This window comes from Scophthalmus maximus, chromosome 16 (assembly GCF_022379125.1).
Source record: "Scophthalmus maximus strain ysfricsl-2021 chromosome 16, ASM2237912v1, whole genome shotgun sequence".
NCBI classification, from domain to species: Eukaryota; Metazoa; Chordata; class Actinopteri; order Pleuronectiformes; family Scophthalmidae; genus Scophthalmus; species Scophthalmus maximus.
Window position 1 is genome coordinate 20825001 of NC_061530.1, and position 14376 is coordinate 20839376.

The following is a 14376-nucleotide window of genomic DNA, read 5'->3' on the forward strand; positions in this document are numbered from 1 at the left end:
ATAATTCACTGATCGTCTATATATACAGTCTCTGATCGTCTTTATATACAGTCAGTGATCGTCTTCATATACAGTCAGTGAAATCTTTATATACAGTCACTGATCATCTTTATATACAGTCAGTGATTGTCTTTATATACAGTCAGTGATCGTCTTTATATACAGTCAGTGATCGTCTTTATATACAGTCAGTGATCGTCTTTATATACAGTCAGTGATCGTCTTTATATACAGTCAGTGATCGTCTTTATATACAGTCACTGATCGTCTTTATATACAGTCAGTGATCGTCTTTATATACAGTCAGTGATCGTCTTTATATACAGTCAGTGAAATCTTTATATACAGTCACTGATCATCTTTATATACAGTCAGTGATTGTCTTTATATACAGTCAGTGATCGTCTTTATATACAGTCAGTGATCGTCTTTATATACAGTCAGTGAAATCTTTATATACAGTCACTGATCATCTTTATATACAGTCAGTGATTGTCTTTATATACAGTCAGTGATCGTCTTTATATACAGTCAGTGATCGTCTTTATATACAGTCAGTGATCGTCTTTATATACAGTCGGTGATCGTCTTTATATACAGTCACTGATCGTCTTTATATACAGTCAGTGATCGTCTTTATATACAGTCAGTGATCGTCTTTATATACAGTCACTGATCGTCTTCATATACAGTCACTGATCGTCTTTATATACAGTCACTGATCGTCTTTATATACAGTATCTACATACAGCCTACCCTTTCTGTCAGGAGTGGGTGAATCTTTTGTGTATTGACCCCCTCTCTCTCTGCAGGTGTCCAACCTCTACCTGTACGACAGCGTGCTGATGCTGGCCAACGCCTTCTACAGGAAGCTGGAGGACAGGAAGTGGCACAGCATGGCCAGTCTCAACTGCATCAGGAAGTCCACCAAGCCCTGGAACGGAGGCTGGTCCATGCTGGAGACCATCCAGAAGGTACCGACGCAAACCAACACACGTCACCAACAAGAGCGCACACGCTTCGGTTGTTTGGCAGAATCCATAAGTCTGTTTTCAATATATAACAGATTTTTTTGGGATCACAGCCATGATGTATTTTTCAATGAAGCTGAATATAGAAGAGTTCATCCGAGTGTACACGCTTCAACTCGACGGGCGTATGTATCCAACGATACATATTTTCAAGGCTGCTGACGTGATTAACAGCTTGACTGTGATTCCTGTTAATTCACCGAAGGACCTTGATCTCCTCTGTGGCACCTCACACTCCGTCTGATTCAATACATCTTCAAATGGTAGATATGTTTCTTTACATCAAAGATAGAATCACTACAAACCCTTGAACATTGAGCAGCGCATATGGGGGAGAACATTAAAGTGTGATTGGTTTCAGACATTAACAAAGCCTTTGTTACCAAAAGGATAAATCAAACATGGAACGCAGCCGGTGAAACATAAGACAAGAAAAGTCGTTTGGCGTTAATCTCTGACGCGTCGTCGTATCATCTGAAGTCTCGTCCTCGGTCTTAATTGGTGAGAGATGGTTTCAGATGCACTGACGAGTCCCTCAGAGCTCCTTCTTCCTCTCCAAATGAAAAACATCAGTTTGTTTCTCGTCTCGTCTCATGACACGTGTCATGGTTACAACCGTCTGTCGCTCTGTTCTTAATATGCACACGAGACATGAACGCTGAGGTACATTCATGTGCTTTCAGGTTATGAAATTATGACTGAAAATACAACTGTTCTATGTCATCTCATGATTTAGTTCAATTGCACCCGTCGTGACCTTGTTTGAAGAACAGATCAGAGGCAGAGTTCAGAGAGCGTCGCACAGTCTGAACAGATCTCCAGATGCTCTCTGTTGTTGAACGACGGACTGAGGAACTGACGCGTCACTGAGTTTGTGGCGAGCAGCTCACGAAGCAGCACGAGCGTCATGACACACGACCCTCCTCCAGGTGACAGAGACCGCGACCTTCACAGGTGACAGAGGAACATTTCGTCTGCTGGCCTGCGGAGATGCTTGTCTTCAGTCTTACTTCACATCAACGTGAACGTCATGAAGTGACTCTTTCTGCAATGAGATGTTGTTATATCTCCTGTAGTGTCGTGCAGAAGCCAGCGGGGCCAGAGAGCAGAGATCACCGGTCGTGAAGGAGTGAGGCTGATCGACTGATAAATAAGATATCTACGTCAGATCTGATGGTTTCCATGGTGATGTGGAAGTGCACCTCGTGAACCTCAACATCGCGCAGCAGCTCACAGAGCATCATGGGACACAGGTGTCAGTGTAGTTACTGCGTCGTCCTGCGAGTCAACGCAAAGACGCGACTAGACGCTAATGTGGTGTCACGCCCACGAGCAGCGTGAATGACGCGGCGTCATCCAATTGAGATATTCACATGACGCGATGTCGTGAAAGGCGGTTAGCGCTGAGATTCTCCCGACGTCAACTGACCAACGTGGTCGTCACATCACAGACAGGAGGTCTGTCTCCATAGAAACGCTCCGTCTCCGTCTCGGTGCATTTAGGACAAAGGGCCACGACCTTTCAACCCAGTCGACCTTCTGAGAGTCAGGACAGAAACTTCATGTTCACTCTCTCTCTTGTCATTCCTCCACCATCATGATTGTCTCCATCCTCTGTCTCCTCAATGCCCTTCATCCGACTCTCTCACTGTCCCTCATTCTGTCACCTCATTATATTTTATGTGTGTGAACATTAAACTTAACAATATTGGCAGGTCTTCTTTTACAATGGTGACATGATCAAAACACATCTTAATAAAGTAGAAGATAAAGTTTGCTCTTCGCTTTTTGCTGGCGTGTATACGTTTGTATGACCTCATCTCCTGGATGTTATTAAATATAATATGTCATGTGTTTAATAAATGCTATAATATTAAATATGAGTAGTTTCCAGCTTGAGGGAATTATTGTAGTCTCACATATCAGGATCAGTTGGTTGGGCTTCTTTTAAAATAACATTTAATATAAAGTAAATGAGTCAGATAATAATGATTAAATGAACTAAGTGGAAACTCGTCTGGTGTCAGTCGTCTGGTTTCTGAGGAGGATAAAAATCCACTGAACCTGACTTGCCACATTGGCAGAGTTTCCTCCGTGATGTTTTACATCCTTCTGCCTGTTTCTGTGTTTCCTCCAGGGCAACATCACAGGTCTGACCGGCACCGTGGATTTTAAGGACGGCGGCTCCAACTCCCACGTCCAGTTCGAGATCCTCGGCTCCAGCTTCAGCGAGACCTTCGGCAAGGACATCAAGAGGGTGAGTTCCCCGAGGTTCACTTGGCATGAGCGAACGAGGAGTCACATGAGGCGGAACCTGGAACCGGTTGGTTCTACTACGAGTGAACCTGCGGCCGAACTCCCGCTGGATGACGCGGCATGAGATTCAGACATTAACGTAGAGAAAACAATAAAACACACGTGAACATGATCACACACACACACACACACTCTCGGTCACATTGGTGTGGAAGGAATTTCACTGTGTACTGTGTGAAATGCTGATGTGTTTGTGGAAGCTGCCTTACACACACACACACACACACACACACACACACTGCCCTCGGTGTGTGTGTGTGTGTGTGTGTGTGTGTGTGTGTGTGTGTGTTGACCTGTCGCGGCACCGCAGGCTGTTGTGGTGGTGGAGGCAGCTGAATGTCAGCGGTCGTCATGGCGGCCGAGTCGAGGCAGCGCACCACTTCCTGCCAGAGGTGATGGCAACTCTTGTTTTCCTCAAATCCTGGCGAAGGCCTTGTTGACTGTGAGATGTGACGTTTCATGTCTGTGAGTCTGTCCTCAGGAGAACATTAGACATCGATAAAGTCTTTGTGTCTGATAATAGTTGTGAATACAGCATTTACAATGTTAATGAAGGTGCGTGTTGAAACGAGATGTATTCGGAGCCTAATCAATATGAGCAGATTTACATTACAACCTCCACCGCTCATTAAATCCCTCTGTGATGTTTCCAGCTGCACGACGCCTCAGGCCCGATGCTAATGTTGTTCCTTTATAATCACTGTGTAATAACTCTCCATAATCATATTGATATTAGTGTGTGTGTGTGTGTGTTACTGTTTGTTCAGCCGCTGCAGGTTTCAATCACACTTGAAGAAGTATTGGGAGGGGAACATGTTGTGTGACGCACCATCTCTCATTATTCGGCAGGAAGTGGAGCCGGCTCACGCAGAGTTTACCGTTCGACACATGAGCAGGAGATGGTCCGACGCAGCCCCGACGCGTGACGTTCATGTTGTTTCAGTAAATTCTGAGTTGGATTCGATTCTGCCTCTTTTCGCTCGTTGTGGAAAAACCTTGTTATAAGTACAAGTGCCGTCTCGCACCACAAGACATTTTAACGCAGTCGCCATCGTGGTTTCACCGACGGCGATGTGACATATAGTTATCCACGTCACCTCCTCCTGCTCCTCCTCCAGATGACCGACCACTTCGTTCACTTTCCTCCGACTCCGAGCGCCAACCAGGAAGTTGTCCTGTCGCAATCCGTCGTAGGTCCCTCACCTAGCAGAAAGCTAACGTGATATGGATAAGAAAAATGAAGGCACATTTATAATCAATATTATATTTGTGAAAATGAAAATGAAATGTTCAACGTTAACAGGAAGTGGACGGGCTCTGGCCGCTCCATCGGGAGCTGTAGTCGTCCGAACACCGTCATCACTTATGCAACAGCGAACTCCAACTGTTCTCGCCTCATTAATTTTCCCAATCATTGGAAAAGTTGTTTAACGCGTTGCGTTAACCTTGATGAACGGCGCTCCGTCGTGACACGATGTTCAACACGACGAAGAGCTTTTAATTAACACTCAGTAGAGTCTCACGTCGTCCGCCTGTGAAGATCTAGTGTGTGAGTGTGAAGTTAGAGCAGATGAATCGATACTCTGAAGAAATAATCATCTTGACAAAAGAGTTTGTGAAGTTTCATAAGAGTCTCACAAGGTGTTGAACCATCATGTTTTAAAGACTCTGCAGAGTGAGTGAGATGAAGAGCGATTTAAATCATGTACGTCACGGAGTCGTCTCCTCTCATTGAAAGAGACGGAAACAAAAGGAAGGGATGAAGAGGAAGATAGAGGAAAGGAAGGGATGAAGAGGAAGATAGAGGAAAGGAAGGGATGAAGAGGAAGATAGAGGAAAGGAAGGGATGAAGAGGAAGATAGAGGAAAGGAAGGGATGAAGAGGAAGATAAAGGGAAGGAAGGGATGAAGAGGAAAGGCAGGAACAAGTAGAGGTGCAGTGAACGAACAGAAGAGACAGAAGTAGAGACAGAAGTAGAGACAGAAGTAGAGACAGAAGTAGAGACAGAAGTAAAGACAGAAGTAGAGACAGAAGTAAAGACAGAAGTAGAGACAGAAGTAGAGACAGAAGTAGAGACAGAAGTAGAGACAGAAGTAAAGACAGAAGTAGAGACAGAAGTAGAGACAGAAGTAAAGACAGAAGTAGAGACAGAAGTAGAGACAGAAGTAGAGACAGAAGTAGAGACAACAGGAAACAGAAGAGAGATGAGACGAGAGCAGATCACTGATGTTAATCTAATATCTAATGTAAGTAAATACATACACTGATATTTATGTTCCTCAAGCTGGAGTCAGAGAAAATGAATCATCAGTTTCCAGATGGAGGAAAGTTCCAAACGACAGATTCTCTGTAAAAGATGAAGTTTGGTGTTTTAAGACATTTTTCTTTTAAAGTTTGAACATCAGCCACCAACCTGTGAAAATGATTTCTTCAATAAGTTTACAAGCGGCCGCAGCAATTTACCACACACACACACACACACACACACACACACACACACACACAGTAATGAAGATTTAATCACCTGGCTTCTCAGTCTGAGTTATGAGTTCCCCTGTGTTACATAATGGCCATTAGGAGAACATAGGCCCATAGCTCTCTCTCTCACACACACACACACACACACACACACACACACCTCCCAGTTATTAGAGCTCTCTCATGCTCATAAATGAGACATATTATGATTATTAACATACGATGCATGGGTGGTCTCCTGTGTACTGCAGCGCTCACAGCGTTCATCAACATGGCTCTACATTATATCACCACATTCATTTATGCATGAGAGCATCCACACACACACACACACACACTGATCTGCAGAAGATGAACACGTTACCAAATGCACTGAGAACAAATCAGCCGTAAAAAACACAAACAATAAGCAGCTTATTGTTTCCGTGAAGCAGAATTTTTCTTTTCCTCAAACTAGAGTCACGAGGCGTCGTCTGTTTCTAGGCAGAGGTACGGAAGCCCTGAGAGGCCAGTCAGATTCTCAACAACAACTGCAATCATTTTAGAATTGTAGCCATTATTGTTCTAAAGAATAATTCAATAGTTGTTAATTTACAATAAAACCATGAAAATAATAGTTGTATTTGGCCTCGACCACCATTGACTGTAAATAAAGATGGACGACATGTCAGCTCCTATGAAGTGACGTCATAGCATCATGATCGCCCCCTGGTGGACGGCTGCAGTATAGGTCATAAGCCCCGCCCCCTGGTGTCTGGCTATTTATTAGTTATTTGATGATATAAAAACGGGGCTGAGACGTCATGATTGACAGCTGACACTGACTCATGATTGGTTGAGAGCGTGTGGGCGGAGCCTCGATACCACGGCTCCACTCCACGATCACTCCTGCACAGACTGTGACTCCACACGACGTCACCGGCACAAGATGGCGGCTCCTGAATCTGAGATGTTTTAGCGTCGCGTTTGTGCAACGTGGAGACGTGACGTCATATTCAACAACACGAATTAGCAACAGCGCCAGTTGCGCCAGTTTCAGTTTACAGCTCCACAGGAACACGATGAGTTATCCTTCATGGAACCAGAGTCAGAGGTCGATTCAGTCGCCTGAGTCTCCGCTTCACCTGACGCTGGTTTATTTCTTTAGTCTGAAGCTGTTTGGTGACGAGAGAGATGCTGTGATTGGATCGTACACGTGGAGCGTCTGACAGACGTCGTCCTCGTCAGTCGAACACACTCCATCCATTTGCCCTGGACAGTGTTGGTGCTCTGTGTCCTCGCTCCTCACAGATGAAGCTCCTCTCTACCTCCCGCCTCCGGATCAGAGCTGATAGAGACTGAAGTCTTATTTCCCTCTTTCCTCGGAGTCTGGCGTCGCAGCGAGCGCCCGGTCCTCCGCGCCTCCCCTGTGGGTTATCCCATCTATCGCTCCGCACTTTTCTCATCTCGTTGACTTTTTTTCATGCGGCTTCCCGGCAATTTGTTGTCGGTAAACTCCCTCTCACGAAAGAGAAGAAAATAACTTGTTTCCCTCCTCTTCGATTGGCGGCAGCGACAGAACAAGTCAGAGGACATTACGCTCTCGCCCACGACGCTCAGAAGGAGTGTCGGCGAATGGCCGACATGTGACCTCTCCGATTTCTGATGAGGCCTCGAACTGGGGCTGAGGACTCTGGAGGCTCCGGCAGCGAGAACTGAACGAGCCAGATTAACTGATGATCACTCACACGTGAAACAGTGGTTTTGAGTTGTTGGTGTTAATACAATCATGCTCGTTCAGGACCTTCACACGGAGGTTCTGTGTTCAACCTGTACGTTCGTTGGGCGGTCGGTTGATAAGTTAGTTGATAAGTTGGTTGGTTGGTTGACAAGTTGGTTGGTTGGTGGTTGGTTGGTTGATTAGTTGGTTGGTTTGTTGGTGGTTGGTTGGTTGGTTGGTCGTTGGTTGGTTGATTAGTTGGTTGGTTGGTTGGTTCGTGGTTGGTTGGTTGATAAGTTGGTTGGTTGTTGGTTGATTGGTTGATAAGTTGGTTGATTGGTTGGTTCGTCGGTCGATGGTTGGTTAGTTGGTTGGTAAGTTGGTTGGTTGGTTGGTTGATAAGTTGGTTGGTTGGTTGGTTGATAAGTTGGTTGGTTGGTTGGTTGGTTGGTTGGTTGGTTGATAAGTTGGTTGGTTGGTTGGTTGATAAGTTGGTTGGTTGGTTGGTGGTTGGTTGATTGGTTGATAAGTTGGTTGGTTGGTGGTTGGTTGGTTGGTTGATTGGTGGGTTGGTCGGTCGATGGTTGGTTAGTTGGTTGATAAGTTGGTTGGTTGGTTGGTTGATAAGTTGGTTGGTGGTTGGTTGGTTGGTTGATAAGTTGGTTGGTTGGTTGGTGGTTGGTTGGTTGGTTGGTTGGTTGGTGGTTGGTTGGTTGATAAGTTGGTTGGTTGGTGGTTGGTTGGTTGATAAGTTGGTTGGTTGGTTGGTTGGTTGGTTGGTTGGTTGGTTGATTGATTAGTTGGTTGGTCGGTGGTTGTTTTCTTTCTGCAAGCGGGTTGTTATTGTTTTTTTACATTTTCACTGATTTCCCAGGGAATGAGTCATGGAAGTGAATTTAAATTTAATGGATTATCTTCCATGTCCCATTTTCCACCAAGTTTCGTGGAAATCCTTCCAGTCTTTCTTCCTGCTGACACACAAACAAACCAAAAACAAACGGACCGGGATGAAACTCAACCTCCCCAGTGAGACGCATCTGGTAACATGGATCAGAGAAACATAACTAATGTTTTGACCTTCATAAAACCCACATGTAACAATCACATGTTGTAAACTGTGCAGTTTCTATGGGCTGAATGTGAACATTGTGTAATTTGTTTAACGTGATTACGACCCAGTTAATATACAGTAGATTATACAGTTTCTCTTTGTAAATGGTTTTCATATATACTGTATATTCTCCTCCTATTGTACTGAAGCTGACTGACCCTCCGGGTGACGGACGACATGTTTACATCCTTTATCAGCCTCTCATCGTCTCGTCTTTGTCTCCGTCCCCTCTCGCTCAGAGCACATAAAGAGGTTTGCAATTATTTTTGCAGAGGAGAGAAATTATCCGCCCAATTGTCCATAATGGACGCTGCATTGTTACTGGCCCGTCTGAAATTAATCCATTAGAAATGTTGGAGAACAAAAAACGATCCGGAGACGATATATTCATTTCAGATCCCCGAGGTAATTTGGACTCATTACGACAATTTGTGTCTTTGAAAACTAGAAGCTCGCTAATTTCTGTGAATAATACATAGAGCAAGATAGATATTATATTCTCTTCCCTAAAGGCACAAAGATGAAACCGTTATTTTTAATGTAGTAGGCGAACGACCACTGAGCCGCTGGACGTCCCATACAGGGATGCTTATATTGTAAGATCCAGTTAATATCTTTTCATTGGTCATCAAACCTACGTTGCAAAAACAAATTGACCATTAAGTGATGCGGAAATTTAAATAATGAATAAACAGAAAGTTTGTCCTGGAGGTTCTGGTTGTGTTTTTGTTGGATTCATCATCTGGAACGATGAAAATCATCAGAGAGTTTAGTGGAACTCTTTGAGCTTTGGACAAAACAACTTAAACATTGATGATATTTGCTGTATTTCATTTATGTCGATGTGCAGCACCGACGTGAACTCGTCACCTCAGAGATGATCTGTATTCTGTGGCGAAGCCGTGCGTGAGAGTTCAAATCCCAAACTGAATTAAAATAATGGGAAAACATGTGTGTGTGTGTGTGTGTGTGTGTGTGTGATCCAGTGAAGCCTGAATATGAAGAGCGGCTCTGTTGCGTCCCTGGAGCAGCGCTAATTATCTAACACCCACGGATCGTCTTTACAGTCGATGAACAAAAAAGGTGGAAATCAAAAGCTGGGAAACACACTGACACACACACACACACACACACACACACACTCATTCACATTCATCTTGGTGTGTTGTCTTTGAAAAGGCCCCAGAGAGTGAAGCTTTGTGTAGATTAGAAACATCAAAGAGGTTTTATAACAGTAAAATGCATCAAAGAAGATCTTGTGGAAGTTCACTTCCTGGTCCCGTGTGTGTATGTGTGTGTGTGTGTGTGTGAGGTCGAGTGTGTGTGGGTGGCTGCACATGACCTTACTGTGTGCGTGTCCTTGGAGCAGATATGTGTTTACCTCAGCAGAATCACTTCGTGGGGACTTTGCTTATTGAAACAACACGTGTACCTGCAGTGTCGTTAACTGTGTGTGTGTGTGTGTGTGTGTGTGTGTGTGTGTGTGTGTCTTCCTCTGACTGTGTTTGCCAATTTTATCATGAAATCACTGTGAGGACCTTGTGGCTGCTCCTCACAACGTCAATGAGCTGATGGAGGTTTAAACCCGGGGTTGTGATTGGGTGTTTAGTTAAGTTATGGTTATGTTCATGGTTAGGACCAAGGCCGTATGACTGCGATATGCAGAGAGACCAACAACTCATCCCAATCTGTGTGTGGTACAGGTTTTCCTCAATCCGTTCACAAAGTCACACTATTGGGACGAAAGTGACATAAATCATTCAAATCTTAAAACAAAGGCCAGTGACTGTAAAAGAAAAAGAAGAAATTTTCAGATCGATTGACTGTTACCGCGGCGTAAGTAGGCCGTCCCATCACACGCCAACAACAAATACGTCCTCCAAGGATCCAATGGGTGGATCGTCCTCGGGTCGATCTGTCATGTGTTAAGGTTTGAGTGAAGTTGGTTTAGGTTTGGGTTCGTCTGGGAAATAAATATAAGATAAAACATTGTCAGAACTAATCATCTTCAATGTTCCGCACGTGACCGATCTCTTCGCGAGCTTCGTGTCGATCCTTCTGTACGTGAGCTACAAACTTCAGCGACGGGAGGGAAAGTGCGTCTCAGTCACCGCCCACACTGTTTGATTGACAGGTGGGTGATGAGGACCACGTTCGTTGTCAATCATGACAGTTAACCAGGAGGTGAAGCCGCTGGCAAGTGGTGGCATTTCACTCTGCTGTCGGCGGCAGAGTGAGTTACAGAGATGAGCCGGCCGTCGCCTTTTGGGATGACGGGGGTGGGGGGGGGGGGGGGGGGGGCTGACATTTTGAGGAAAGGGAGAAGAAGCGAGGGAGCAACAGGAATAATGCATGAGCGAGCGGCGCTGCTCGAGCGAGGTAGAGATTTACCTGGCGTGTTTGACCTCCGCGGGGAGCAGAGGAGCTGGAGGTCAAACCACAGATCAGCGCCGACTTGTCTCCACAGGAGGATTTCTGGATTTACAAAGATTTGAGTTAAGCTGAACTTTGTCAGAGAGTCTCTGTTATTTTAAAAACCCTTTGGCATCCAAACAGTGTTGAGCGATGATCCTCTCCACTCTTCTCCGGACAACACTTGTCTCTGAGCAGTTGCATGTTTTATGCAGATCATTTCCAAGAGCAGATGATTAGAAGCATTAGTTGTCCTGCTCCTTTCCAGCCTGAGGACGTACGATGTACAGACGATATACAGTTGTATTGGCCTATATCCTCTCCATTCCCCAAAGACAAGGCTAATGGTGTACACAGTGTAAGAATGTTTGTCTTTGGGTTATGAATGCTAAAACAAAGGTAACTAAAAGGATGTATTACGTACGATAAAATATTCAGCGCTGCTCCTCGGTGGTGAATCTTCACGTCCTCTCTGGGAACTGCTCTCACACAAACGTCATCTCTACTTGACGGAGACGTTGTTGTTACAGTCCGACGACCGTTCCATCCAAACGCCCTCGTGACGTTTGTCCACAGAAACACACACGAAGGAGGATTTTCATCCGAGCATCAGCGTCTCATCTCTTCTGTGCTGAACGTCTGTCGGTGCTGTAGAAATAATCTCAATCCACATGGATCTTTATGTGATGAAATCTCTTTCTACAGCTGGTTTGAATAGAAACACTGATGCATCAGATGGACACAGACGTGTGGTAACATGCTGATTCTGTAAAGAAACACCACTCGTCCCTCACGCAGTCTCTGACACATCTCTCACACTCGCCTCTCGTCGTCCTCTCATTACCGACTCCTCTCACAGCGCCGAGCGACTCCATTGCCATAAGTCAGTGAAATGAGCTGCAGTTAGAAAGACGGGCAACTCGCCGGGGACTGTCTGGCATTTTGGAAAATGTATTTCTACTATTAATAATCGAATAATTGTCAGGAATAAGAGGCACTGCGTTGTCGGCCTCGTCGGTGCAGAACAGATCGTCTTTATTATTTCTTCTCGGAGAAGTTTCAGTTTTTTCGCCGCCGCCAATGTCAGCACTTTACTGTTCTGTCGCTCACGTTGAGCTTTTTATCTCAGACACAAGAAACGAGAGGTGAAGATGAACCGGAAGCATACGACTGACACAGACTCAATTCAGTATTCGTGGTTTTACGTGAACAAGGGACGAGAGTCGAACAACAGGAAGAAGAGAACAATCAAACAGAGTTTAGGAGGTGAAGCACAAAGAGCACAGACAGGTATAAATCATAGACGATGAATGAAGTCTCATTTGAATGAAATGTCTCAGATTCAGGCGCCGGCATCTTGGGTTTCTGACGTCATTTGGAGCCAGAGTCTGATACTATACTGCAGCCACCAGGGGGCGATGGTGGTGATTTGGCTTCGCTGACGTGTCGGCCATCTTTAGTTTCAGTCTCTGGTATAAACTGTAAAAAACACAATAAAGAGTAGTTAGCAAACAAGACACAGGCAGGAAGTGAAATCACAACACACAAACAGGAAGAATAATTTCAAAATAAAAACAAACAGGACGAAGAAGAAGAAGAATCAAGAAGCAGGAAGTTCACAAGAATCCTTTTGGAACTGAAGTCGACAAAAAACAATCAGTGTTCACTTGAGTCATTGGTGTTTGACTCAAACCAGAGCTCTCAGAGAAGAAACCCTTCCCCACACAGGGAAGACGTTCAGTTGGAGGAGGCCACGGAGCAGGAGTCAGACTCTAATATCACGAACAGTGGTTTAATCTGAGTGTGACCAGGACGGACGAGACTTCTCAGTTAAAGTCCGGGTCTCTGACGCGTCTGTTTGACCGTCACTCAGGACGAGAAGAAGAAGAACCACCGCTTCAGCCTCTGTCGGTGAGATCTTCCCTGGGTTCAGCAGTTCAGACGCAGACGAGGAAGGAGTTCATTCATCGTGTGTTGATGAAGAACACCCACTATCTCTCTCGCACATGAGCCGAGAAGAAGGAAGAGGGATGGAGATCGTCTGAAGGACAGCGGAGCTGAGAATAGCTCGGAGCATTGAGCTCGTCCTCCCCCTTTCTTTCCTTTCTCTCGCGGCCGCGCTGTCAGTCCCGACTCTACGCCTCTTCCTTTTCTCGATGCAGCTCATGATGTAAGTGTTTGTTTGGTCGGAGGTTTGAAGGACGGAGGCGTCAGCTGTACGCGTCATAAACACTTTCAATTCTTTCTCCCTGGTTCCTTACATTATGAAGCACAGACTGCATGAAAGACAACATGACAGCTCCTTCTAAAGCCAAATCATCATGATCGCCCCCTGGTGTCTGGCTGCAGTATAGGCTATAAGCCCCGCCCCCTCCATGTCTCATGGTAGACATTTAGGACAAAGGGCGACCAACACATTGTCCCAGTCAGGACACACATTTCCCGGACTATTTCCTTTTAACGTACGTTCCGTGACGCATAACTCGACCACCTGTACATGTTACAGGGCTCATGGTGACGGTTCAGTGTGCAGGATCTAGTGACATCTAGTGGTGACGGTTCAGTGTGCAGGATCTAGAGACATCTAGTGGTGACGGTTCAGTGTGCAGGATCTAGTGACATCTAGTGGTGACGGTTCAGTGTGCAGGATCTAGAGATATCTAGTGGTGACGGTTCAGTGTGCAGGATCTAGTGACATCTAGTGGTGACGGTTCAGTGTGCAGGATCTAGTGACATCTAGTGGTGACGGTTCAGTGTGCAGGATCTAGTGACATCTAGTGGTGACGGTTCAGTGTGCAGGATCTAGAGACATCTAGTGGTGACGGTTCAGTGTGCAGGATCTAGTGACATCTAGTGGTGACGGTTCAGTGTGCAGGATCTAGTGACATCTAGTGGTGACGGTTCAGTGTGCAGGATCTAGTGACATCTAGTGGTGACGGTTCAGTGTGCAGGATCTAGAGACATCTAGTGGTGACGGTTCAGTGTGCAGGATCTAGTGACATCTAGTGGTGACGGTTCAGTGTGCAGGATCTAGAGATATCTAGTGGTGACGGTTCAGTGTGCAGGATCTAGTGACATCTAGTGGTGACGGTTCAGTGTGCAGGATCTAGTGACATCTAGTGGTGACGGTTCAGTGTGCAGGATCTAGAGACATCTAGTGGTGACGGTTCAGTGTGCAGGATCTAGTGACATCTAGTGGTGACGGTTCAGTGTGCAGGATCTAGTGACATCTAGTGGTGACGGTTCAGTGTGCAGGATCTAGAGACATCTAGTGGTGACGGTTCAGTGTGCAGGATCTAGTGACATCTAGTGGTGACGGTTCAGTGTGC

General features: G+C 45.5%; 1 protein-coding gene and 1 long non-coding RNA gene across 3 annotated transcripts in view; one reads left to right on the forward strand and one right to left on the reverse strand.

The window, feature by feature from the left end:
* The window catches only part of LOC118287227, a 1884-nt gene extending 1071 nt beyond the window's left edge, over positions 1-813 (reverse strand). The window contains exon 1 of the long non-coding RNA XR_004785613.2: positions 757-813. This is a non-coding gene — a long non-coding RNA (uncharacterized LOC118287227). The remainder of the gene's footprint in view (positions 1-756) is intronic.
* Positions 1-14376, forward strand: part of grid1b (glutamate receptor, ionotropic, delta 1b) — a 250922-nt gene that overhangs the window by 217982 nt on the left and 18564 nt on the right. For both annotated transcript variants that reach the window (XM_035612110.2, XM_047327825.1), the window contains exons 7-8: positions 813-974; positions 3169-3288. In XM_035612110.2, coding sequence (XP_035468003.2) covers positions 813-974; positions 3169-3288 — 282 coding nt within the window. The remainder of the gene's footprint in view (positions 1-812; positions 975-3168; positions 3289-14376) is intronic.